The 27,924-nt window shown below is 46.1% G+C and overlaps 1 protein-coding gene across 1 annotated transcript in view; it reads left to right on the forward strand.

The window, feature by feature from the left end:
- Positions 1-27,924, forward strand: part of EEFSEC (eukaryotic elongation factor, selenocysteine-tRNA-specific) — a 173,534-nt gene that overhangs the window by 8,614 nt on the left and 136,996 nt on the right. Inside the window, exons 5-6 of the mRNA XM_011971312.1 lie at positions 12,568-12,664; positions 15,055-15,219. Of these exons, the coding sequence (XP_011826702.1) occupies positions 12,568-12,664; positions 15,055-15,219 (262 nt within the window). The remainder of the gene's footprint in view (positions 1-12,567; positions 12,665-15,054; positions 15,220-27,924) is intronic.

The raw sequence follows: 27,924 nt of genomic DNA on the forward strand, positions 1-27,924 counted from the left end.
TTAAATGGCAGTTGCTGGCATTTTTGAGTTTTTTTTTTTTTTTTTTTTTTTTTTTTTTTTTTTACTATGTGTAGTATTGCCCCCACTTTTTCTTCCACATTTTTTTATTGTGCTAAAATACATATAACATAATGTTTATCATTTTAACCACATGTAAGTGTATAATTCAGAGCTATCAAACACATTCACAGTGCTGTGTACCTATCCCCACTATATATACCCCAAACTTTTTCATGACCCCCAACATAAACTCTATATCCATTAAGCAATAACTCCCATTTCTCCCTTTCCCACCACCCCAGGAACCTCTATTCTGCTTCTCATCTCTATGAATTTGCCTGTTCTAGGTACCTTTTATCAGTGGAATAATATACTATTTGGCCTTTTGTGTCTGGATTATTTCACTTAGCATAATGTTTTTAAGGTCCATCCATACTGTAACATGTGTCAGAATTTCACTCCTTTTTGTGGCTGCGTAGTGTTTTATTATGTCTATATACCACATTTTATTTATCCATTCTTCTGTTGGTAGACACTTGGGTTGCTTCCTGGCTATTGTGAATAATGCTGCTATGAACATGGATGTATAGATATTTATTCAATTTTCTGCTTTCAGTTCCTCTCAGTATATCCTAGGAGGTATGAAGTGGTATATCATCATAGTTTTCATTTGCATTTCCCTAGTGACTAATGATATTGAGCATCTTTTCATGGTTTAATGACCATTTGTGTATCTTTTTTTGAGAAATGTCTATTCAAGTCCTTTGCACATTTTTAGGTTGGGTTGTTTTCTGTTGTTGTTGTTGTTGTTGTTGAATTGTAGTAGTTATTTATGTATTCTGGACATTAATCCCTTGTCAGAGATATGATTTGCAAATATTTTCTCTTATTTTGTAGATTGTCTTTTTACTTCGTTGATAGTGTCCTTTGATACACAGAACTTCCTAATTTGGATGAAGTCTAATTTATCTATTTTTTTAAATTGCCTGTGCTTTTGGAGTCATATCCATGAAACTGTTGCCAAATCCTGTGTCATAAAGATTTTTCTCCAGTGATTTTTTCTAAGAATTTTGTAGCTTTAGCTCTTAAGTTTAGGTCTTTGACCCATTTTGAGTTAATTTTTGTATACAATGTAAGTTAAGGGTTCAACTTCATTATTTTTGCATGTGGATATCCAGTTTTCCAAGCACTATTTGTTGAAAAGATTGTCTTTTCCCTTTTTAACTTTGTAAAAAATCAACTGACCATATATGTGTGGGTTTATTTCTAGGCTTTCTCTTCTATTCCATTGGTCTATATGGCTGTCCTTAGGCTAGTGCCACACTGCTTTGATGACTATAGCTTTGTAGTAAGTTTCAAAGTCAGAAAGTATGACTCTTCTATCTTTGTTCTTTTTCAAGATTGTTTTGGCTATTTGGGGCTCCTTGCAGTTCCACATTAATTTGAGAATCTGCTTTTCAACATTTCTGTGTAAAGGTTGTTGGAATTTTGATAGGTATTGCATTGCATCTGTAGATCTCTTTGGGTAGTATTGACATCTTAACAGCATTAAATCTTCTAATCCTTGAACATAGGATATGTTTTTGTTTAGGTCATCTTTAATTTTTTTTTTTTTAGCAATGTTTTGTAGTTTTTAGCATACAAGGCTTTTGTCTCTTAGATTTATTCCTAAGTACTGGATTCTTTTTGAGGCCCTTGTAAAGGAATTATTTTCTTAATTTATTTTGGATAGTTCATGGCTGGTGGATAGAAACACACCTGATTTTTGAACTTGTACCCTGCAACTTTGCTGAATCCTCCCCCCACCTTTTCTTAACATATAATTGTAGTCATGAGGCATGTACATTTTTATTTCTGCTTTTATTACTTAACATTTTATATAGCATTTGCTCATGTAACCACCACTCTGTTGACCTACTAGACTGGCTTAAGTTTCTGTTCTTAAAAGTAAAGCCTTGAGGTGAACATCTTTGTACATCATTAAACTGTATTTTCACTTTTTTCCTCATGATAGATTTGCAGGTGTGAGATTACTAGATCAAAGGGTCTGAACATTTCTAAACTTTTTGCTGTGCATTGACGTATTATTTTCTGGAAGTGTTCTACCATTTTACACAGGTGTCAGCAGATTACTTTGGTTTATAATTTTGAAGTATACTTGAAACTTAGTAGAAAATGGTGTTTTAGTAGAAATGATAACTTAGTAGAAATGGTATTTTATTCTTGTTTTAATATGTGGTTCTTTATTTCCTTAAGTGTTTTGAACAGTTGTGCTTTTCTATGTGTGAATTATGCCCATGTAAAAATTTTGTCTGTTTGCCTCTTGCAATTTTAATGTTTTTTTTTTTTTAATTTTTGAGAGTGTTTAATATTAGTAAAGATATTGCTGTTAACCCTTCTCCTATCATAAGTCTTTGGCATTTGTTGTCTTTCCATTTTAGTTGCTTTTTTTGACATACAGAAGTTTCTAATTTTTATGTAGTGAAACTCTTTGTTTTTCTTTGTGCTTCTTTATCTCTGAAAGTTTTTAAAATTACTCTTGCATAAGCATTTATCAATGTTAACAGAAATCAAAATAGAAGATAAAAATGTACCCACAATCTTCTCAATGCATCAAATTAAAGTGTTTTTCCCCCAGGATCCCTGTCAGTCTTTCCTGCGTGTACATAATTTGAGGTAGTTGTTATCACAACATTGACACTGTTCTGTGTTCTAGACTTTTCTGTTTATTTTTCCACTAAATGTTATCATCTGACAGCATCCTTGATACATCATTCCCCCAGACTCCCTTTGTGTTTCTTCCTGCTTTTTAAATACTTTCTATTTCCTTTTCTGTGTTTTAGCCAGAGCCCTCTGTCTGGAGCCCACCAGGGACTCCATTGATCCTGCCTCCCTCCCTGTGAATGGGTTGAATGCCAATCTCAAGGAATTTCTCTGCTACTGTGTGGACTTTGACTAGATGTGTTTTCCATACTAGCTTTGTGGCTGACTAACTGTGTGTGCTTGGGCAACTCACTCCATCTCTCTGAGCTGCTATTTCTTCCTTTGTAAACGGGGCGCTGAAAAGTTCAGTCTTATAGCGTTTAATATGAGGGAGCATTTGACATGGAGCCTGGCACACCTGGATGTGTAAGAATAATAGCTGTAACATGTGGAGCAACTGCTGTGTACTTGGCACTGTCCTAGGGGTTTCCCATACATAGTTCATGGAATCAGTCGGATCCTTACAGTTTCCTCAGAGGTAGATTTTGTGTCTGGCTTGACTACTTGACTATCAAGTGAGACTTGATAAATGTTGGCTGCTTTGAAATCTATCCCAAAGCTAATATTTGTTTATATTCTATTTGTTTATATATCTTTATATGGATTATAAATTCATATATATACACATATATATACACACACATACATACACATATATATTTATCTGAAACTTTTTTTGTGTGCTAATGAACGTCAGCCTGCATGCACAGTCAGCACATCTAGGCCCAGCAAGCACCGCAACATACTGTAGCTGCCAGGGAAGTCTGGAGGAGACAGTGGGATGACAGAGACAGAAGTCCGTAAATGAGCTCTGGGTCAGCTCCTGCCCGCACTAGAGAACTGTGCAGCTGCTGTCTCTGGCTGGAGCCCCTTGTACTCCCAGACACCAATCCAGTGGCTGCTAAACTCTACTCCCCAGGGCTTCATGGGGCTGGGTCTCCCTTGTACAGCCAGAAGCCAGGGTGCCCTAGTGTGTAGCATGTTCAGGGTGTCAGGAAGGCCAGCTTCTCTTGAATTTGGGAAAGGGCCAGATACCTGGCCCAACACACTGTTATATTCTATTGCTATACATTGCCCAAAAAGGTTTGGATAAAGATAATTTAATTTCCAAAAGCTTTATGGGTAATCTCTGGAATTCCCCATGCACGTTCCTACGACTCTGTCCCTCTGAGCCTCTGGCTCAGGGCGTGGAAGCAGAGCCAGTATACATGGCTGGGTCTTGGCTCCATCAGCTCTGTTTAGTGCTAAGAATAGATTTTTGTCCTACCTGTCTCTTTCTCCTATGGGAGAGGCCTGGACTCTGGGCTCCTGCAGACCAGCCACTTAACTCCCTGGGCAAGTCATAGCTTCTCTGAATATAGTACCTGAGCCCCTGCCCATGGACTATTGAGATGGTATGGACACCACCAAGCCTGGTGCCTGGTACAGAGCAGGTCTCAGAGAAGTCTGAGTTCTTTTCCTGCCTTTCCTGTTTTCTCTTCTGTGTTTCTTTTCTTCTTCTCTGTCTCTGTTCCTCAGTGTTATTTTCTCCTTTTCCTCTTTCCTTCCCTTTCCTCACTGTTCCTTCCTTTGTGAATTATTTTTCCCTCCCTCGTTCCTTCTGCAAGCTCTTTTTTCTCCTGGGTATTGCTTTTCTCAAGGCAAAGACCTAAGCCCCGCTACTTCTGTGGGGGCAGCGCATCATGTCTGAGCTACTCTAGAACTGATTGACGGTGGGTCTCTGGCCCTGTTTGGAATCTCCTTACTGAACTGAAGTCATCTTGTCACACTGACCTTTGGAGCAATGAGTGGCCCCTGAGATTGTTTAAGTTGCTCTTTAGGGAACTCCAGCCTCCTCAAAGTTACTTCTCTTGTCTTTAAAAAAGAAAAAAAATCTGATTTTCTTCAAGGGTTTGCTCCCAACCAGGCCAGGGCAGTGGGGTGAGGTTTCAAAGGCCAGTTGAATTAAGCGCCTCCCAACTGCGGAGCCTCCCATGCAATTGGACAGGAGATCCTGAGTACCTGGACGATGGTGGAGGTAGGCTAGGGAATTTGCTTTGTGTCAGAGTTAAATGCCAGAGCTGAAGTGGCTCCTCAGAGTAGCAAGGGGATTCTGAGGAAGGCAAGTTTGCTTCTGGCTGGGGAGTCAGGAATGAGGACTAACTCTAGAAGGGCATGTGATGACTAAGCAGGGGTGAGGTTCAAAATATGGAGCATAGGCCAGAACTGGTCACTGGGAAGAGGTGCCGTCATCTGTGACTGGTGTACGGGTACAGACGGCTGGTGGTTGCAGTAGTTCCCAGGGTTCCTCGTGAGTTCCAGACGGCACTTTTATACATGTTAACCGATTCAGTCTGGGAGACAACCCTGTGATCTAGGTCATGCCATCTCCTGTTGGACAGGGAAATGGGGGCTGAGTGAGGTGAAATCGCATAAACCGGCTGTGGAATGGAAATTAGTCCTAGGTTTCTTGCTGGAATCCTGCCTCAGGTCAGGCTGCCATTGCCTGGGTGAGGTTTGCCTAAGAGAGGAAGGGAAGGAGGTGAGGGCAACAGTGTGAGCTTGAGTTTTAAAAATCCAGATACCCAGGGGTTTTGCTGTGATGAGTCAGTGTGGAGAGACTGGAGCAGACCCCAGAGGGCCTTGTGCACCACCCTAGGCCCAGGCTTCATCCCAGGACAGTCACAGAGTCCTGAGAGTGGGGAGGGGAGAAGACCAGCACCTCAGAGTGGTGCTGCTGGAAGGTTCTCACAGCTGTGGTCTGTGCACACACTTTGGAGAGCAGTTGGGAGGCCTGGGGTGAGAAGAGCCTGACCCAGAGTGGAACCCATTAAGAATGAAAATCAGGATGGATTGGAGCAAGATCCTAAGAGGAGAACCGATTAGATGCAGTGACTGATGAGAGACATTGGTGACCATGCAGTCAGAGAGGACTAATTCAGAGGCCAGGGCAATACTATCCTATATCAGAGGCCAGGAATTAGAGTCCGGGAGGCAGTCTGATGGCAGATGGCAGGGTAGAGCTAGAGTGCTGGGAAGGGGGCTTGGCTGGAGATGCTGGTTTGGGAATGGTCCACAGAGGGGCTGTGGTCCCCATGGTCAGCATGCAGGGGAAGAGCTGGGCTCTCGGGCCACTCTTTGGGGAGGCCTGCAGTGGGCGCATGAGTGATGAAAAAGAGCCTGCAGTGGGCGCATGAGTGATGAAGAAGAGCCTGCAGTGGGCGCATGAGTGATGAAGAAGAATGGCGCAGAGAAAGTGCTTAGTAAATGTCCTGCACTTAAAAGAGAAGGAGACAGAAGTGACCTTGTAAGAAAATCAGCCATAAGCTCTGGTGGGTAAACAGAAGTGGGATTTGTTTTGAAATATGAGAAGAAGGAGAAATTGGATATTGATTGAAAGTGGCAGGGTGGGGGTGTCAAGCAAGGGGGCTTTTGTCCCAAGAGGAGAGAAATCTGGGGCTGTAGGAGGCTCTAGATGTGAGTTCAGGGAAGAGCGTGGAGGGGCTGGGGAGCGGAGCTGCGGCTGGGGTGTCAGCATGGGTTCCTGGGAGGCCCCCACAGATCTGGCAGCAAGCTTGGGCTCTTCCCTTCAGGTGCTTCTTCTTGGGCTGGATCCTTTGCCTGGCTTCTGCTTGGGGCCACAGTGGGGGAATGTGAGGGGTGGCCGAGGGTCTGAGGAAGATGAAGGCAGTGTTACTCAGAGTGAGGGATGTGCACCACATGTCACACAAGATCCATCTGGGACTGTGCTTGGATGTGGCAAAATTGCAATGAAAGTTAATCCTTCTTCAGTTATCTTTAAATCTCTTTTATTAAGTCAGAAAAAAGTCTCAAATTGGTACTGTTGTGTCTTAAAGATTTCCCTAACTTTTTAACCAGCCTCAGCGCCTTCAGCAGGTAATAGTATCTAGCTAGAATGTAATAGCTCTATTTTGTTTTCTTTGTGTTTATTTTTGTAGCTACAGTAGTAGAAGATTTCTTGTCCCCTGAGATTGGGCTGTGGTTGGTTAATCAAAAAAGTCCCTTAGAGCAGAGAATCATAAAAAATGACACATTCATGCCTTAAACATAGTATTTTAACTTAAAACATGTACATGCATATTTATTTAATAAAATCAACAATAAAAGCTATAACAGAAGAAATACAGCATTCTCAGCATCATGCCTCCCTTTCCTCATCAGCACCAAGACACTGGCAGCCAGGCCAGGCTGGTCTGGGGCTTCTTGGCTGCATGTGGATTTGAGTTCTGAATTTGGGCCTGACTCCTCTTCTTCAGGCTGTGCTTTTGAAGAATGTTTGCTTTTTGTGTCATTTATAATTTCAATTTTCCATGCATGATCACTTATAATCTATGTGTTATCTTTAATTCATTTGGTCTGAGTACAGTTAAGTAAGCTATATTCTGTATGTTCTTCTTGGTCAGTATGTATGTATGTATGTATGTATATATGTATGTATGTATGTATGTAATTTATTTATTTATTTTTGAGACAGAGTCTCACTGTGTTGCCCAGTCTGGATCTCACTATAACTTTGAACTCCTGGGCTCAAGCAATCCTTCTGCTTCAGCCTCTTAAGAAGCTGGGACTATAGGCATGCGCTACCACACCTGGCTAATTTTTAACACTTGTTTTATAGATGGGTTCTCTCTGTGTTGCCCAGGCTGATGTAGAACTCCTGGCCTCAAGTGATCCTTCTGCCTCTGCCTCCCAAAGTGCTGGTATTACAGGTGTGAGCCACCATACCTGGCCCAGAATTTATGTTTTTGAAAGCTTTAGAGTTTGCTGATTTGGCAATAAGGAAAAGTTGTAGCGTGCAGTCTCCAGTCGCATCACTGTGGGCAGCAACTGTGATCATTCTGGCTTTTTCTATCCAAGTGTGGCATACTTTTCTTTGCATGTGATTGTTTCTCTTGGTCACATCTTCTAGGTTTGTGCGGTTTTCTCAGTGTTGTGGAGGTGCTCTCTAGTAAGATTTCCCAGAGAAAGCCTCAGTGACTGACTTTAATTCTGTTGTGAGTGTTTGAGCAGCAGTTTCCTTCTCTTTGCTCAGATGCTCTCCAGAGGGACTCCACAGCTTTGTTCCACCTGTCACTTGCTGGGATATGTACGCCCAGCCCGTCTTTTCTTCCAGGATGAGCCCACTAACTAGAGCTCCAAGTCACCTTTCATCTATAAATCACTCCCGAATGCAGTGCACTGCCCACAATTTCAGTGAAGCAAGATTTACAAAGTCTGAGTACAGAATTTTTCTGTTTTCACACAACCTCCCTGCAAGTCTTCTCTGGTTTTCTTATCCACACCTAATTTAACACTAGATTTTAAGGAGATTTGTCTTTATCACACCTTTCCAGAGCATTCAATTTAGTTTTCACAGAAACAGCTATTTTCACACTGTTGTTTCATGATACTAAATTAAATTATGTTGTTTCAGTGAAACTTATAATGGGCATTACCAACTTTACAGCATAACCAGGTTCAGCATAAAGGTCAGGAGACAGAAGTGCAGGAAGTACTCACCTCTTGAGCGTGACCTGTGCACATCATGCTGTCTCCCCAGCATGGGGGTTTGGCGTGCTAGGAGCCAGGAGCAGGTTTTGCAGAGGGAGTGCAGAGCATTGCCTCATGGATGTCCTTAAAGGGGCCAGTGGTGGGAGGGCTTCTACTCTACCTTTTATTTGTGGCATGTGGTGGTTTTCCATTTAGATAGCGACATGAAATTGCATTTTAAGATAAATATATTTAAGTAAGAACGTTAATTCTTTTAAGGAAAATAAATGAGTAAAGAATAGCTCAGGTGGCACACAAATTTGACAAAGCTTGTGAAGAGGATGTGGGACAATTGGTCTATGTGCAGGTCAGCCCTGAGAGAGGAGGAGGAAGGGAGGGAGCAGAGCGACCTTGACGTTTTGTCATCCCCTCTTTATGCCCAGGCTGGCACTGGGCTCAGTCTTCTGGTCTCGTGTTTTGAAAGACCATTGATGCCATCTTCCAGGTCAGTATCCCTGGGGAGGGGATGCTGGAGGTCGTTCTGGGGATCCCAGCACCGTGGGAAGGACAGTGCTCTGGAATAGGGCTTTTGGGTCCAAAGTGCTGAGCTCTGGATTCCTCCTTGCTTCTGCCATTTGCTTCACCAGTGACCCTTTAGCAATCATTTGACCCTCTGTGCCTCAGTTTCCTCATCTCTAAAATGATAATGTTATACCTGACATCATTGCTGTGAGGATTAAATGGAGTCATGTGAAAGCATCTAGCCAGGTGCTGTGTGCATGGTGGGTGCTTCACCATTATTTGGAGAATGAATGTATGACTGAATGTGGGAATGATGACAGCAGTTCTTCCTACCTCAGAGGGTTGTTAAGGATTCAATAAATTTATGTCTGCAATTTGAAAGTGATAGCAAACTATCATAATATTGGATACTATAATTATAGCTATCATCATTTTTTCACTGGTTTGAGAACTAAAATTACATATATTTAATGTATGTAATTAAGGACAAGGGTTTTGTTAATCTGGCTACAGGAATTAAATATATGTTCCCTGATCTTGAAGATCAGCTACTTTCCAAATTCTCATATGGATTTGAGAAGAGACACATGCCCCTGCCTCCAGCCTAGGCTGATGGAGGATTGTTCTCATGACAGTCTCAGGTGGAAAGTAAACTCAGAGTTGGCTTTAAATCACAGCCCCACCACTCATTAGCCTGTGGCCTGGAACAAGCTACCAAAGCTGGCCAAACTTTTAGGACCCTCTTCTACGAAATAGGGGGAAGAAGAATAATACCCACCTTACAGGATTGTGATGAGGAGATGGGGATTGGAAAGCTTCTAGCACAATTGCTTGTACCGTTGGTGCTCAGTAAAGGGTCCTGTCTCTTTCTGTCACTCCCACTGTGTTGCATGCTAGAGTATGTACAGAGAAGCACTTAGAGCAGCCCTCAGTATCGGGAAGGTAAGGGTGGCTCTTCCTGGAGGAAACAAACTCCAGAACTAGAAGTGCTACAGAAATGTCTCCTGAAAATACATTGGGTATACAAACAGTTGAAAGTAGTTCAACATTGTATGGATTACTTATTAAGGAAATACAAATTAAAATGAAGTATATATTAAAAATAATTTTTAAAAGACTGTTTTGTTATGCATACAGTGAAATAGGCATCTTAGATGTTCATTGTCATAGTGGAAAAAGTAGCATACTTTTCCATCTATTTTCTTTGTAATTGAGATAGAATTCACATACCATGAAATTCATACTTTCAGTGTGGAAAGAATTGTACATCATCACCAGTGTCTAATTCCAGAACATTTTCATTACCCCAACAGGAAACCGTATTCATTAAGCCCTTTGCTCCTCATTCTCTATGCCCCACCAGCCTGGGAACTACTAACCGACATTCTGTTTTATGGACTTAAACCTATTCTGGTATTTCATATAAATGGAATTGTACAATATGCAACCTTTTTTGTCTGATTTCTTTCACCTAGCACAGTGTTTTTGTGGTTCACCACACTGAAGTATGTATTGATGCTTCATGTCTTTTAATGTCTGAATAATATTCTGTTGCATATATATATATACCATAGTTTGTGTATATATACACACCATAGTTTGTGTATCCATTCATCTGTTGATAGACATTTGAGATGTTTCTACTTTTTGGCTATTGTGAATAGTGCTACTCTGGACATATATGGATATGTATTTCTTTATTTGTTTTCTGTTATTTTTGGATATGTATCTAGGAGTGGAATAGCTGAATCATATGGTGATCCCATGTTTCCCTTCATTTTTGTAGCATTTTTTTACTGCATATAAAATTCTTGGTTGGTAGTTTTTTGTTTTTGTTTTTTTTTAACTTTCGCTTCTTTGAATATATTATCCTGATACCTTTTGGCCTCCATGGTTTTTCCAGAGAAACCAGCTGCTAATCTTATTATGGATTCCTTGTACATGAGTTAAGTTGCTTCTTTCTTGATAGCTTCAAGATTCTCTTTGTCTTTGGCCTTCAACAGTTAGATTGTAATGTGCCAGGTGTGGGTGCCTTTGAGTTTACCCTACTTAGAGTTTATTGAGATTCTTGAAAGTGTAGATTCATATTTTCCATGAAATTTGAGAAGTTTTTGGTTATTAAACATCACAGCTTCCCTCAGGCAGCTGTGGTGTTAAACAATTGCCTCTGATTATTTTCAACAAACTCCCACAGGGTAAAGGCTATTTGCACTGAGCAAGCTCCAAGGCAGATCAAATAAATATAGCATTGTGAGTAGGGCCTTCCAGGGAACCACCAGACTGGAAAATCATGATCTTTCTCTGGGAGAAGGGCTTTGAAGGAACTCAAACCCATTCTGCCCCTTTCAGTGCCTGGCAGGCTACTGATTGGTTTTCAGGACTGCTGCAGAGTTAGCATAAGAAGAGGGCAAGTTAAAACATCAAAAACTCACTTGGTTTTACTGAGACTCTTCTTGAGTAAACACTCCACAGATTGCTCAAGCCTTTGGTTAATTCCAGAGTTCTGAACAAGTTGATTCTGGTCTTTTTTGCCAGTGTTCTTTGCTTCCATGGAAGAGGGCTTTTCAGATGTCCTTGCTTTATCATTTTGCTGATCTTTTAGTGTGTATTCACTCTTAGATGTGTACCCCATGAATTTACCCCAAAACCAAGGCAAAAAAAAAAGTCATTCATGCCCACTGACATGTTTATCACAGTGTAATTTATAGTAGTGAAAAATTTGAAATATCACAAATAAGTAATGGAGGAAAGCATGTACAAGCATGTAAATTCTGGGTCATACCATTGTCCAGGTGTCAACAATGAAAGAACAGGCCCAGGCAGGGAGAAGTGTTACAAAGAGACTGAGAGCCCTGGCTTCAGACTCAGATGGACTGGGTTCAAATTTGGCTCTAAGGTTCATAGCCAACAACTTGAAGCAAATCAGTTAGCCTCCCTAAGCCTCATTTTCTCATCTATAAGATGGTGACAACTCCATCATGTGTTGTAGATGCTTTCGTTTAAACCTCACATTATAAGGTTGGCTCAGCCATGTAAGTTGTTATTATTGTTGCTCTCATTCAACAGAAAGTTATTTGTGATATAATGGTAAATAAATTAGCAGGATATGAAATTGTATGCATACTATAACCAAAATCTGAAAAAAATAATCCATTGGCAAAGCATGGGAAAACCATGGTTGGAAGAAAATACACCACAATGATGGAATTATGGGTTATTTATTTTCTCTTTCCCTCTTTTTTTTTTTTTTTTTTTCCCCCCGTAACAGTGTTCCTTTTTTAAATGGGAAAGATAAATGTCCACACAGATTAAGTATGTCTTCTTAAAGATGCAGGGGCTTTCCCAGTAGAGTTTAGGCAGGATTGCTCCTCCTTAGAAACTGAGATTGTAGAGATGTGCTTCCGGGTACATCTGCAGGGACTTTTTGGTCACTATTATTTCTTGCATCTCTTCAGAAGGCTGAGATGTATTTATTGGTCCTCTTCAAGGAGGTCTTTTATTCAGAAGCCTAGGAACCAGGATCACTGCTGCCTCCTTAGGCAGAGCTCTGAAAGTGGAGCTTAATATCTAAGAGAGCCCTTTAAAATTCTGATGTCCATTGCAGGGACATTTCACCCAAAGGGGGAAATTTGGGGCCTTCATTGCATCATCTGCCACATGCGAGTACAGTGGTGCTGTCTTATAGGCTCGGTTGATGGGGGGAGAGAAGAGGACGCTCATCGCACTTGGTACTGTGCCAGGTGCTTCATGGATGTGCTTTGTGTCCATGTTGCTGATCTCTGTAACTGTGATGGGACTTATTTTCCATTTCAGGTTCCGAGGTGCACCGATTATACCCGTGGCGGCCAAGCCAGGGGGACCAGAGGCCCCCGAAACTGAAGCTCCACAGGGCATTCCAGAGCTCATTGAGGTACTGTCAGCTTGAATCCAGGTTGCCCTTTAGCCCCAGCGCTGCTCAGGCAGACCGCTTTGTGTCCCTCTCTCCCCTGGGAGAGAAAGAGAGGCAGCCCTAGCAAGAGGACTCAGTTGGTTCCATTAATCTAACTGCTCACACCTTAGTACAACTCCCCCACTTCCCTCAAAAAGGTAAACCCAAACTAGGGCTCCTAAGGTTCCCTGAAGCCCATGACTCACGCTCCAGCCAGAGGCTCTGCAGAGCTCGTCACACCTTGCTGTGCCTCGCTTTTTCCTTTCTCTTGTTATACCTCCACTCAGACAAAGCAGCTCCCACCTGTCTGGAACCCTGGGACCATGACATCCATTCCAGTCCTTCAGACTGTATCAACTCCTCCAGTATACCACCTGGGCTGGGTGCCAGCAAGGCAGGGGTGAAGGACGTGAGCCCAGCAGCAGGGACAGTGCAGCTTCCATCCTGGGCACCTCCACCAAAGATGGGAGGCTTATCTTCGGAAGCTGTGGGGCTGAGGCCCAGGTTATTCTTCCTAACTTGTGCTGGTAGTCAGGGAGGGAACCCAGTCATCCATCAGGAAGGGTGTGTGTGGGTGCTGGTGGTGCTGGTACTAAGGAAGGTAGCAGTGAGAATGGGGCCACAGAGTTCCTCCACAGAGTGCTCAGGCCGTTCAGAGGGATGGAGTAGCAACGTGCATGGCTCTGGGGCTGGACTGTGGTTCAGGTGCTAGCTCCACCACCACTCTTTCTGACCTCAGGCAAATGATCTACTCTTTCTTGCCTCAGTTCCTTCACTTGGAAGATAATAGCACATACCTCATGGAGTTGTTGTGAGGGTTAAATGAGTTAATGTGTATGACGTGCTTGGAACAGTGCCATGTCAGTGCTTCCTATTACAGTGATGTTGATGTTTACAGGCCAGGCACTGTACTAAGTTCTTTACGTACAGGATCATTGACATTCACAAAAACTCAGGGAGGCTGAAATTATTTATCCCCATATACCAACGAAGAGTCTGAGATTCAAAGAGGTTAAATAACTTGACCCATATCTCACAGCAAGTTACACGGTGGAGCTGGGATTCAGACCTGGGTTGATTGTTGCGGTCAGCTTCACGGCCCACCTGCATCTGGCTCTGCAGAGCCAAGATGAGGTGTGACCACGTACATGCACTGCCACCATTTCTGTAACTCACACATGCTGATCTTGTCAGCTTAGCCAAACAAATGTTTTCTGGGTGAGGCTTTTGTTACTTTTTCATCAGGCTTCTGAAACCATTTGTCTGGGAGCCTGGGACAGTTGTTTTTGTTAAAGCAAAATCCTCAAAAATGCTGCTATGAAAGATGTTTGTATACTCCTTTAAGAAGCCTCTATATAAATCTCAGACCAAGCCTGTTTTGTTTGAATCTCTAGTCTTTTTCCAAAAGAATTGTTATCTCAAGACTAAGACTTTGGAACATTCACCACTGAATACTTTTTTGACAGCCTGTTCCCTTACAAAGTGAAAAAGTAGCAAACACAAGCAATCCTAGTCTTTGTTTTCATTTGTTTATTGGTGATGAGCCCTGACAGCATCTCCTGGCACACAGGTGGCATGAGGAAAATCGGCCGGTGAGGCTGAGGCATGTGGAGTCTGCAGAGAAGGAAGGCCGCTGGGAACAACCCTTTCCTCCTCCCTCTCCCCACATCCCCTTGTTTCTTCTTTCACTTGTCATTCTCGCAGGCACGATGCCAGCTACTGGAGATACCTGGCCCTCACAGCCCTATGGGGGAGACAATAAAGAGATGATCACAGGAGAGTGTTAGCTGTGGTGATGGAGGTAGGGGAAATGTGGCCATACAGAGAAGCCTGTCCAGAGGAGGTGTTGCTGCAGTACAGGTGAGGCTGAGCCAGCTGGTAAAACTCTAGGCCTGCCGGTGGCTGGCTTCTGGCATACGTCGGGGAGTGGTGGAAGATGAGGCCTAAAAGGTACCTAGGGACTAGATGATGAGGAGTTTTAAATTCTGAAGGCATCAGGAGGCTGGGGAAATGCGTGAGGCCAGGGAGCAATGGGACAGGGTGTCCTTTAGTGGCTACTCTGCTGCAGTGTGGAGGGCCTGGCAGGACAGACCATTGTAGCAGTTCCACGGGAGAAGACAGAAGAGGGTTCTGCAGGTGCCCTTTCCTTCAGACTGAGTGGAAAGAGCTGAGAGCATGGCAGAAGCTTGGAATGCAGTCAGAAAGTTGGTGGTTTTGATCTTCTGGCCACCTTGCTGAGGCATGGACCTCTGAGCTGAGTCCACCTTGGCAGCCTTGATGAACCGCTGGTCAGCCACATCCTCTGCCTTCCTCTCCCCTGCCCCATCTGGCTCCTCTCCCCACAGACTGTGGCACCAGTTTCTCTTTTCTAGCTCCTGACGTCCCAGATTTCTATCCCAACGAGAGACCCCTCGGGACCGTTCCTCATGTCTGTGGACCACTGTTTCTCCATCAAAGGCCAAGGCACTGTGATGACAGGGACCATCCTCTCAGGCTCCATCAGCCTCGGTGACAGTGTGGAGATCCCTGCCCTCAAGGTCAGTCTTACCTTGTCCTCCCTTCTGGCCTCCTCCCTGGCAGCAAGGGAGGGGGACTGTCCCTTTGTCTGTTCAGCTGCTGAGCCTGCTGTGCCTGCCCTGTGACTCCCACTGCCCGCTCTGCCCCACCTCCCCTCCTGCGCTCTCACCCTGTGGCTGCCTGGCCCCGCCCGGCTCCAAGTCTCTCACCTCGGATTCTAGGACTGCTGCTCTTCCTAATTCTCATAGCACCTGTTTATTGGAGGCCTATGTTGTGCCACAAGGAGGTGTTCCCAAGTAGGTGTTCTGTGTAGATAAAGAAACTGAGGCTCCAGAAGGTGAGGTGGGCTTGAGATCACATGGTTAACAAGTGGGGCTGCTGGAGGGGAAACTTTCCTTTCTGGACACTGGCTGTACGTCAGGGTGACAAATATATGTGGAGTTATTTCTGGGTACCTTATTCTTAACCACAGTAATTTCAAATTAAACACGATGTAAATCTTGTGGTGCTCAGTCATAGAATCTGGAAGAAACCCAGGTTGGTTTTGCACTCCTGGTGGCCATCGGCAGATGCCGCATTATCCTTCTGAAGACCTGTGAGAAGGATGAATGGCTGGTGCCTCCCCATCACCCCTCCTTTCTACTACGATGGCCTGGCTCTGATTTAAAAGATGTCTAGTGCCTTGATATTCCCCTTATTCAGAAGGCATTTTTAATAGTTTTACTTTATGCGACAAGAGAAACTTACAGCCTCATTGACTGCCCTCCCCTTCAACAAGAATAAAGGTGGGAAACACAGGCTATTAGAATTCGTGTGAGATCTTACCGGGAATGCTGGGGTCCAGGGCAGTTCTCTAATCCTTGAAGGAGCCTAGAGTACAGGGAAGTGGAGGCTCTCAGCCCTGTGGACTCAGCTAGCTGCTAGAGAGGCTTGGATTTGCATGATTTCAATTTGCATGTTAATTGGGAATGGCTACCTGGAGGCTATGTTGAGGCATTTTAAGGTTGTCTGGCTCACTAGGTGTGTTGGTTAGGGTTCTCCAGAGAAACAGAGCCAATGAGAGATACAGATATCTAGGTATCTATAGATACATAGATAGAGATACATAGATGTAAATATTTAGATATCTGTATCTCCTATTAGTTTTGTTTTGCTGGAGAACACCAACTAATGCACCTAGATAGATAAATAGATAAATGCAGATAGATAAATAGATAATAGATAGATAATTTTTTTTTTAAGGAATTTGCTTATACTATTATAAATCCTGGCAAGTCCAAAATCTACAGGGTAGGCTGGCAGGATTGAGGCCTAGGGAAGAGCTGCAGCTCGAAGGTCATTTGCTGGCAGAATCCCCTCTTCTCTGAGGAGGTTAATCCTTTTGCTCTTAAGGCCTTCAACTGATTAGATGAAGCCCACCTACATTATAGGGGTCATCTGCTTTACTCAACATCTACCAATTTAAATATTAATCTCATCTGAAAACACCTTCACAGAAACACCCAGAATAATGTTGGAGCACCGTGGCCCAGCTAAGTTGACACATAAAATGAACCACGTTGCCCTCCGAGTGAGAAGGCCATAATAGCAGCACCTGACCTGAGTGAGGGAAGTGGAGAGGGGCCCTGCTGGCACCCATGCCTTGTGTGTGCCATCCCTGGTCTAGAGCAGCATGGTCGGATATAGGGAAGGGGCATTTCATGGACGGTAGGCATGAACAGGGTTCTCCCAAGTGAAGGCAACCTGAGGTTTCAACCCCCCAGCTCATTTTACAGCAGTGTGGCTATTACTTCCTCCTACAGGGGCCAGGGGTATTAGGGAAGAGTCTCCTGACCAAAAAGGACCAAACAAAAGAAAGGACTCGGCTCTGGCCAGCTTCCAGAGCTCCTTGGATCTAGTGGGAGGAGTTGGATGGCAGGACCCCACCATATCCAAGGAGCCCTGGAACTTGGCCAGCCCTGGGTGTTAGGATGTCCCCTGGACACTGTGACTCACAGTACCCTCCTCTACCTGCTGTCATATCCTCCTCTGAAGACCATCGGTCCCAGAAAAAGACCACTTGAATGAAATCTACTTTAAGCCAGGGACTAAAAGTGCAAATCTTAAAAAATAAAGCACAAAAGTGTAAAAGTAGACTCAGTTTATATTAACAAAATTACGATTACTTTGGTGACTGTTTGCAGATTCTTTGCTAGAACAGAAAATGAATCAGTACTAAATTTCTTTCCAGTCTCTTTGCTTCCTAAGTCAGACCTCTGGGGGCCACCCTGACCTGGCATCCCTTCCACTCTGGGAGAAGACATGCTTGTAGCTTGGGAGAGGAGCTGGGAGTATGAAAGAGGTGTCAAAAGAGGGCTCTCTGGGGGGCGGGATAGACTGAATTGGGGGTACTTGAGGTTCTAGAGGGAGAAAACAGTTTTTGATAAGAGTCAGTGGCTGCAATGTTAGGGCCGAGGGCATGGAGAAGGGCTGAGGCAGAGAACTCAGCAGTGGTAAGGAGGCAGGGATGTTCGAGTGGGGTTCTGTTCTGGGCTTTTTGGCCACCCTCTTTGTCCTTATAAAGGTGGAACTTGCCTATCAGGATGCCAGTTACTGATCTCTAGTACTTGGGCACATGGCAGGTGCTTGACAGATAACAAATTTAATTCTCCTTTTACTTTTGTGCACCTGTTTTTCCCCAGCCTACTTTTTAACACTTTTGGTATCTACTGCCTGATGATCTAATTTACTAGTTAGGAAAAGCAAAACTTGTAAGAATGTACTGAGACATTTGTTAAGGAGATTTCTAAGCAAAGTGTGAAAGATACTGCCTTGTTTCTCCACTGATGCTTATAGTAAAACACGAGGGAAAAGGAATGAATTGAGGAAGGAACTGTTAGCAAACAGGAACCAGCGCTTGATGATTTGGGAGGTTCTCAGTCCCTCTAGATTGCAAAGGATGTTTAGATTAGGAAATTCACTGCTGAGAAAGCATACGTTGGAGAGAAGGCCAAAGGTGAGCCTGGACAACCTTCTGTTGAAGAGAGGAGGTGTGTGACTCACAGATCCAAGCAACTTAGCAGCAGCCAGAAATAGAGACGGACTTCTATAGCAAGGATATGTGGAGAGCCATCTTGGCTAATGGCATGGACCCTTTGATGTATATAAGAGACCCTCAAGGATTTTGAGAATGTTATACCAGCAAAAACACTGAACCGAAAGGGAGAGAGACTTGACAAATGAATAAAAAGCTGTCAGACTTCTGGGATTCTACAGGCATGAAACAGACTGATAGAACAACTCAGCTACAAACACATGTTATCCTTCAAAAACTAAAAAAGGAAGAATGACTCTGAGAGCAGGGCTGTGGACACAGAAGCAGAGGCTAGGGGAGTAGCCACAGAGGTCAGTCTCAGATATTGAAACCTCATGGAATTTGCCCTGCTGTGTTTTAAACTTGCTTGGGACCAATGACCCTTGTATTTTTTCCATCATCTCCCTTTTGGAATGTTAGAAGTAGGTAAATTGTTTTCTAGGTCCACAGATGGAGAGGCATTTTGCCCCAGGATAGACCATATCTAGGGTCTCACCTCTACCTGATTAGATGACTTACATGATGAGATTAGGAACTTTTTGAGCTGATGATAATTTAGATGAGATTTTGGACTTAGAGTTAATAATTTAATGGACTGAGAGTTTGGGGGATGTTTGAAGAGGTGAATGTATTTTGCATGTGGGATGGATGTAAATTTTGGGTACCAGAGGGTAGACTAGTGGGTTAAATTGTGGTCCCCTAAAATATGTCTACCCAGAACCTCAGAATACGACCATTTTGGAATAAGGGTCTTGCAGATGTAATTAAGGTAAGGATCTTAAGAAGAAATCACCCTGGATTAGGGTGGGCCCTAAGTCCAATGACCAGCGTCCTTATAAGAGACAGACAAGGAGAAGACATGGAGAGTCACAAAGAGAAGTCCATATAAAAACCAAGGCAGAGATTGGAGCTGTGTTGTTCCAAGCCAAGGGGTGCCCATGGTTGCCAGAAGCCCCCAGAAGCCAGGAGAGAGGCATAGAGATGAGTCTGCCTCAGTGCCTCCATGGGAACCAGTCCTGCTGGCACGTTGATTTGGACTTCTGGCTCCAGAACTGTGAGAGAAGAAATATTTTGTTGTTTTAAGATATCAAATTTGTGGTAATTTGTTATGGCAGCCCTAGGAAACTTATGAATTTTGCATGGAAAGGACTGAAATCAGAAAAAGGCTTTAGTCCTTTCTGATCCTGTCAGGTCCCTTAGCTCTGAGCTTTGGCTTCCTCGCAGGGAAACGCTGCCCCTGCTCACCATCTTGGGCTTCTGGGGGTGACATGTCAGAACCGTTGCATACTGATGGCCAGCACTGCCCATTCCTTTATTTCCTGGCATGCCCATCCCACAAGTGAGAGAACCTAGACCCAGGGAACTTAACTGGACAGCAGAGCTAGGACTTGAAGTCATGCATCCAGCTCTGAAGACCCAGCCCTGGCCGTGTGCCCTACTGCCACGGGAGCCCCAGAGGAGATGCCTGGGCTGGTAGTGGTGCCTCTACTCCAGAGCAGGGCCTGCAGGCCCCATGGCAGTTCTGTGGCCATGCTGCTGTGCTTTGCTGAGGCATTGCCTGGGCTGCGACATGTATGAGAGCCCATTACAGCAGAGCCTGAGGTTCAGAACTCCTGACCTTTTCTCACCCCTGCCCTCTACCAACCATGATTGGTGGCCAGTGCCTATTGGGCACCAGGACATGGGGGGCCATGGCCCTCTTTCCAAACACAGTGACATCCCTGTCAGATTTCACTAATAGACTTGGACACATCTGACCGCTTGAACTCCCTTGGAGGCAGGGCACAGCCATTCCAAATAAACAGTCACATTCCCCTCCCGGCCTGGGTTGGCCTGCGGAGCCTGCCATACCCTGGCCCCCATTTCTGTTGACCAGGTCTGTTCCCAGCTGGGGCCAATTAGCTGAGCAAGAAAATGTTGGGGAACAGGGAGTGAAGGAGAAAAAAATTCCATTTAGTCCCTAGAACAGTTTAAAGGCCACTCATCCTAAGAGTCACCAGCTTTCTGCTCAGGCATTTTGGCTCTCTTGATCTTCAGCCTGAGAAATTCCTCTAATAAGATTTGATATTGGGGGTTCAGGCTACTGATGTTTCTGGTGGTGATTGGCTATCGGGGCTGTAACATCAGAAACTGTTGAAGCCACAGAGCGTGGAGAAAGAGAGCAGGGGCTGGGAGTGCAGAGGGACTCAAGGCAGGCATGTACCAGCTCTGTGGCCACAGGCAAGTCACTCAGCCTCTTCATGTTTCGCTCTGTGGCCACAGGCAAGTCACTCAACCTCTTCATGTTTCACTGGTTCAGCTCAAACTTGGGATGACCCCTGTGTGCTTGGCTCTGTCCAGGACCTCTGGAAGATGGGTCAGGGTGGTGTGGTGTGGACTAGGGATAATGTATGTAAGTTTCCTGGCATCTAGGAGACACACAAGCATTAGCTGATACTCTTGTCATGTTTATTGTTGCCATTTGATATTATTCTCATGTAGAAGTTTTGTTGTGGGTTCCACAAGTAGTAAGTGGCAGGGCACCTTCCTGGGTGTAAGGTCCTGTTCAGGGCTACTGAGTGAGTTACTGAAATGCAAATATGCTTTGCGGACCCCACTCTGGTCCACTGTGAATCCAATCAATGTTCTGATAATGATGGCAAACATTATTAGATATATTTGGATACCTATTTAGTTGATAAAGCTTTTAGGGAAGAGTTCAGAATTTGATAGCATATTCCTCCCAAATCAAGTCTATATTCAGATTTATTTTCTTCTTCATTGAAAACCCCCAGAAAGGGAAAAGAAAATCTTAAATACTGGTAGGTGTTTTTACTTTTACAAACTTTGCCTCTGGTCTTTGAAGCTAATCACAAGGGTGAGATAAGATTATGACATCTGGAAAGAATCCATTTTCTTGCTCAAACAAGCCTGCAGTCTTGACTCTTCCAAATCTACCCTTCCCCCACCTCCAGCAACCCTGGCACTCCCCTTCCCAGAGGAATGCTGCATTGCTTCTCTCCCTGGAGCCCTTCCGGGCTGTCCCCTACCTGCAGTATGCTCACTTTCCAGCACAGCTCAGGGCTCACATCCTTTGGGTAGAGGTGCGCCCCATCCTCTGTGCTGCCTGCTGCTGTATTTGTCTTTGTGCCTGCATCTCCTGTGGACCCTGGTCTCCCTGCGGGCAGAGGCTGAGTCTTCTCCATCTTTATATTCTCGGCATCCATCCTGGGCTCGGCCCAGGTAGGCCCCAGAAAATATTTGGTGAAAGAAATAGTAGGAAAAAGCCAATAAAACAAATAAACAAGTTGTTTTTCAGTATGATTTTGATTGGAACTAGGTAATGAGTGACCTGAGAGGGCTGTGTTTAGAGTCACTGCCACCCTGGGCCCAGTTGCAGAAACCCAGAGCTGGGCAGCCCGCCACTCCCTTCTGGGGCTGTGCCCCTGTCTTCTAGGCTGTGTCCTGATGCTCCATCAGTAAGCAGCAGTGGAGATGCTCCCTGTGTCCCTGTGCTGCCTCATTCTGGGAGCAGTCACTGTGAATCAGGTGCCCGAGGCTGCAGAGCTGGTTTTCCAACACCTGTGAACATCGGCTCTCAAGGCTGAGCTCCCTCTGCTGCCATGTGTTTTTATCTGGAAAATGTTAAGTGACCTTTATCCTGAAGTATTTTCTGTTCCAGAAGATACCAAAAAAAAGGCAGTTTCTGTGCATTTGGTGTTTCATGGTTGTCTGGCTTTTGGCATTGGAAGCTTACGGGATTCTGCTCTCTGTGCCCACATGTGTCTGTACACCAGATGCACAGGGTCGGAGCTCCCTGGGAAGGAGAGAAGGCAGAGAAGGAAACCAGGAAGGTTTTGGGAAAGCCAGAGGAAGCCATGCTAGGCCCTTTGAGCAGACCAGCCCACCCTTGGTTGTCACCCTAAGGAGGGACCTTGCAGATCAGGCCCTTCCTCTGCAGCCCTGTGGCCACTGCTCGAGTTCAACCTCTCAGGCCCTGCAGGGCCGCTCCTATGGCATGCTGCTCCTCCCCTTGCCTCCCAGGTCTTCCTCTTGAGTCCAGCCCAGCCCTGCTGACAGAAAAGCCTCATTGCTGTCCTGCTCATCTGTCTTTGGGTCCTCATTGTCTCCAGGATAAACTAAAAAGTGCATGGCATGGAAAACAGAGCATAGCTCTTCATTATCACCTCTCCAGCCTCAGTTTCTTGTCTTAAAGCCTCATAAAATCTCCCACTGCTCTCTGTGTATCAGGCAGTACTCTGGTTTCAAAGGACAGAAACCCAACTTCAATTGCCTTAAGCAGGATAGGAAACGGATAGGCTCAGGGCTGGAGATGTCTGGATGTCATCAGGAGTGCTGGCTGGCTCCAGAACTGGCTCTGCCCTGTTGTGCGTGGGCTACACGCTCAGGTGGCACCTTCTCTGGCATAATCCTCACAACTCTGGCTTCCCATTTTCTCCTTCAAATCCAAGATACGGTGCTGCTTGTGGTTGACTCCTGAACATCACGCTATCGAAGGATCCGTTCTGGCAGTGGAACACTCCTCCCCTGGCAGCGGCTTGTTACCTCTGGCCAATGATATGTGAAGGGGCGTCTCCTAGGGTTTTGGGGAAAAGCTTTTCTGCTTTTTGGAACTCAACAGGAAAAGACAGCTTTTCTCCTTCACTGGACGTTGAAGGGAGGAAGGATATGACGCCTGGACTCGGGGGCTCAACGGCCACCTCACTCCCAGCCTGGAGGTTTGCAGAGGCTGGGAGGCAGGAGAGCTGCCCAGAAGCAGAGCCTGCACCTGAAGGTTGCTGTGTGTCTGCCCCACCTCAGAACTTCATGTTTTGTGATAGCTCTATCTCCACATGGTTCTAGTCAGGGCTATCTGTTACTTTTGGACCAAAGTATCATTTATGATAAGAGAAGTGAAATGGCATCTCTTTCCTAGTTGTTAGGAACACAATTAAGGAACAGGCTGCCCCTGGCGTGGTTGGACAGGAGCTCATCACTATGGATGAGTACAGTGTTCTGACTGAGCTGGCTGGGTTACACATCCACCCCTGGAGCTGGAAGGGACAAGGTGGGAGGGATGGTTCACTAAGTAAGTTGGGTTACTCCTAGGAAATGCAGAATAGATGTCAGGCAGGCAAAACTGAGAAATATCCACTGGCTTGGTGCTTCCCGGTGTCCACACCATCACAGCTCAGGTGCTGGACGCTGATAGACTGTGTTTGAGTCCTGTCCCATCACTCACGGGGCAGTTACCTCCCCTGGCTTTCTCCAGAGATTGTCATGAGGATTTGACAAGAGCCACATAGCATGCTTGTAGCAGGGCTTGAAGTAGGCTTCGCTGTCTTTATCACCACCCTGTACAACTCTGCATCTCATCTTTTCTTTAATGGGCCTTTTTACTTGGCCCAAGGAATGCAGAGATTCGGGGTGAGGTGGTCTGAGCTGTGCATTTCCTGCCCGCACCCAGGACCCGAAGAGCCTCTGTGAGGTCTTGCCTTTCTCCTGGCTTGAGGATTTGAATCACACCTGCAGTCAAGTTATAATATCCTGTTGTCTCCTTAAGGAGGCACGTCTGAGGTAGGACATTCGACAGGTGAGAATGGAAGGTTGACCTCACAGGAGGCAGGGAACTCAGGAAGGCTTCTCTCTGTAGGTGCTATTGTCAGAGATCAATGCTCAGTGTTCTAAAGCTCTGGCAGGTTGGAGGATGCTGGCTCTGCAGGCCTTTTTCCTGTGGAAGCTTGGAGCTTGTTCTTAACCCCCAAACCCCAAATGAATGGCATGCCCTTTTCCATCAGGCCCCTGAGAATCTGCTGCAGCTAGACGAACTGCTACCAGCATGTGCTTCCAGAAGACCTGTTTCCCTTTAGTTCTTTCATGTGTGGGTCTCCTTTAATTTCTGAGAATGGCTGTTTATGCTGAGTGTCTATCTGTAGAGATGGTGCCGATACCCACTGCACACACTGGGCCCAAGGGGCCTGATTTCTCAGATGCTGGTGGATAAAGAAGGCTGCCATGTCTGGCTTAGTTGGGGTCAAGTATTCTCTTAGTTTAGCATTTGATGGTTTGTAGGAGCAGTGAATTCTGAATTGGAGTCAGGGATTGCATGGCATAGGGAGTGAGCCCCAGAGTGGACAACAGCTGGGGTAGTGTCTATTAGCCATTTTCTTGCGTGTGCCAGGTTCTGCTCTGTTACGTATGTTCATTCTGGACTTTCAACAACATTCTGCGGAAGGTGTGATTGTCCCGTTTTATAGGGGATGACCCAGGAACACAAAGATGTTAAAAGTTTTCTTCAAGCTAATCAGTGAAGGAACCCGGATTCAAGCTCTGGCAGCCAGAGTCCAAGGCATGTGCTCTTGATCCTGCCTGAGCTCCCTGGGTGGGTGTGAGGAGGCTGCAGGTCCCTGGGACCTGCCCCTGTGACATGAAATGAAGCAGCTGTGGAGATGGCCCAGGGCACCTCCAACTCAAGGTTGCTGGAGCTGCTTTTAGAGTTGCTGCTTCATGCTGCCTTATCCTTCATGGCTTCCAGGGAGCCTCATTTAAGGGCTGGCTAGAGTCCTGACCTATAGTCGGCTGTCCAGGCAGAGGGTACAGCCAGCTTCTTGTGCTGAGAGGGGCCTGGACCTGTGACAGTGGGTCTGTCTGCACTCCTGATAGGCCTAAGCATTTCACAGTCTTCTGCAAGGATGGCACTGGGTGGCCCAGGCATGGCTGGAGCAGGGGAGAAATGGCGGCTGTAAACCAAGTGGTGTTTTCTTAAGGAAGGGGACAGGCAGGAGTGGTGCTGCCCCACTGCTGAGGTAGGCCCCCTTTATAGAGATGCCAGCTCAGTCTGGTCCTGCTTGGTGTGTTTCAAGGCTGGTGTAAGCATCTGGAGTCTCACTTGGGCCCAGGTTGACCTGCAGCCTCCCAACCCTTTGATGGGGCTCTAGTGCCCAAGACCACAAATTAAGCCCTGCCCCAGCCCAACCAGGCTCCCCAACTGCAGCTTCCTGCTCTTAGGCCGGGTGGATATCTTAGGATTCAGCCTCTCCCCTGCTCACCCCAAAGCCTGAGTGCAGCCACTACTTAAGCGTACCCTGCCCTTTCCAGCTGAGGGGCAGCTTTACAAAGAAGTGACAGCAGGGCTTCGAGAGCGATTGGGCTTGGGTTTGTACCCGCATACTGGCCCTGTGAGCTCAAGCGAGTTCCCTGAGTGCACTGAGCTTCAGCGTCCTTGTCTATCCGTGGGGATGACCACGCTGCCTTCCTCCAAGTCACAGCGAAGGGGAGGAGGAAAGGGGCAGGCTGCTAGAGCACGCACACATATGGGCGCCATCACCACAGGAAGCCTCAGCCCCTGCACCCTCTAGGTGGCACCCTGGTGGTCAGGCAGCACTCAGTGGCTGCTGGGGGAGCAGGTGTGGAGGTGGCAAATGTGGCGCAGGTAGGGAGTGTGGCTGGCCTCTGGACATCCCCTGTAGAAGCTGCATGTTGAGGGAGCCCAGGTTGGTGTGGACCCTGGCCCAGGTGGCCGTGGGACACTCCCAGGGCAGCTGTCGCACCCTACAAGTTGTCATATGAAAAACCACTCTAACTTATACATGCTTTTGGGTGGAATTAAATGAGTTTTATTTTTCCTAGGACAAGATAGGGATTTGATTAGAAACAACATCTATGGAATGCCAGGGCTGGTTCCTGTCCACTGTGCCCTGCAGAAACACAGCGTCTTGGGTCCCAGGCGTAAACGGCCAACTGTGTGACTGTGGCAAGACACGCCCCTCTGTATGGCCAGGCCACCCTCTTAAATAAGTAAGAACAGCCTTCAGGTGGGAATGGTTCTTCCCGAGGGCCATTTGCTTTCACAATCTTGTTTACCTTCAGTGGTCAGTTAAGCTTCAAGGGAAAACTGTGACTCAGGCTAGTGGAATTGTCAGATGCAGAACCAGGGGGTGAGATGGATGCGGGCTTGCTGGGCTTACCGAAACTTGTATGCCTGTAGGCCTCTGGGGGTGCAGTCATTTCCTCCCTTTACTGTGGGCTGCAGTGCCTTTGGAATAGGATGTACATGTCATCAAGGGGTCTAGCAGTGACCTGATGACTGGCAGCATCTAGACACTGGGACCGACAGCAGTTTCCTCTCCTGTGAAATGGGTGCCCAGCCAGGGTCAGAGCCCCAGCTGGGAGTGGCCTTGGTGCAGAAAATGCTGTGTAAATGGCAATTGACAGTGCCAGGTTGTGCCCAATGCAAGCATGGGTGCTGTCTGGTCCACAAAAGAGTATCTGGTCTTTGGCTGTCTGAAAACCACTGCCTTTCTAGGTTGGAAGCAAGCTCTGGTTCAGATGAAAGTGTGGCCATGTGAGGCTGTGTGACCTCAGCTTGCACACCCATGAAACCAGCCTTGCCCACAACCTTTCCAGATACTGTTGATGTGTGTCATGTTGGGGACTGGAGTCCCTGAGAGGTATCAGAGCCCAAGCTGGCTGTGGGGGAGCCCTCAGTGGGGCTGGGGTGGTCAGGCAGGCAGCTGTTCCTTCGTATGGGAAAGGCGCTGGGTGAACATGGCTTCCAGAGTGTGGTGGGGGCACTGGAAGGGCCTCCAACCCTGCTTCCCAGGAGAGGCGACTGAAGTGGAGTCTCAGAGAGGACAGAGGGCTTTGCCCGGGCATTCTGAGTGGAAGGAACAGCATGTGCTAAAGCCCAGAGGCGAGAGAGTGTCTGGCATGACTGAGGTAAACATGGAGCTCCTTGTGGAGAGTCTGAGAAGTGGGGTGGTTGGTAGGTGGTTGTGGTCATCTCTGAAAGGGAAGTAGGAAGGATGTTTGGAAGGCCGAGTCTAGAAGAGGATGTTCAAGCTGGAGTCAGGTCCTGTAGGCCATGCCACATGTTGGGGAAGCATAGCTGCACCTTGGAATCAGGTGAGAGAGCCCCTCCAGGGGCCCACAGGGTCTTGAGGCTCCCGGGCGCTGATGCTCCCCCCTCCTCCCCGTCATGCCCTGCCAGCCTGTAAGTCCCAGGACCCTGTGTTTTCACTCCAGCTTTTCCCCAGGCCCCTTCTTGGCCCTCCTCGCCCTCCTAGGCTCAGTCCCAGGATCAGCCTCTTGCGCAGGATGGGAATAAATCCTGTAGGCAGCCTCTGCCCTTGACAGTGGAAGTTAGGGCTGCCTAGCAGGGTCTAATTCATTGTTTCTCACACTCAGCTGGGGGTTAGGGTGGGTTGCTTGAGATTCTTGTTAAACATTCTTGGTCCACCTCCGTCCCTGAATTCCAGTCAGCAGGAAACAAGGAATTAACATTTGTGACAATGAAATCATCCAAAGGGATTCCCCTTTATCGGCAATTTGAGGAAACCATGGGCCAGAGGTTGGACTCTGGAGTTAGACAAACCTGGCTCACATCCTGCCCCTGATTTGTCACGTGCTGTGCAACATGAGTGACTTAACCTGTCTGAGCCTCAGCTTTCTTATCCGCAAAACATGGAAATGTTAATAACAGAGTCTGCTTTGTAGAGTTATTGTGGAAAGGAAAAGGAAATAATGATTTTACATCAGTGTCCAACATATTCATTCAGCACATAGTCCTGAGCACCTACTATGAGCCAGATGCTAGGCTAGGTCATAGGAGTAGAGGGTGAGTAAGGCAGGTCCCATTTCTGTTCTTACAGTTCACCTGAGTTGGTGAATCACC

This window comes from Mandrillus leucophaeus, unplaced genomic scaffold (assembly GCF_000951045.1).
Source record: "Mandrillus leucophaeus isolate KB7577 unplaced genomic scaffold, Mleu.le_1.0 Scaffold121, whole genome shotgun sequence".
NCBI lineage: Eukaryota > Metazoa > Chordata > Mammalia > Primates > Cercopithecidae > Mandrillus > Mandrillus leucophaeus.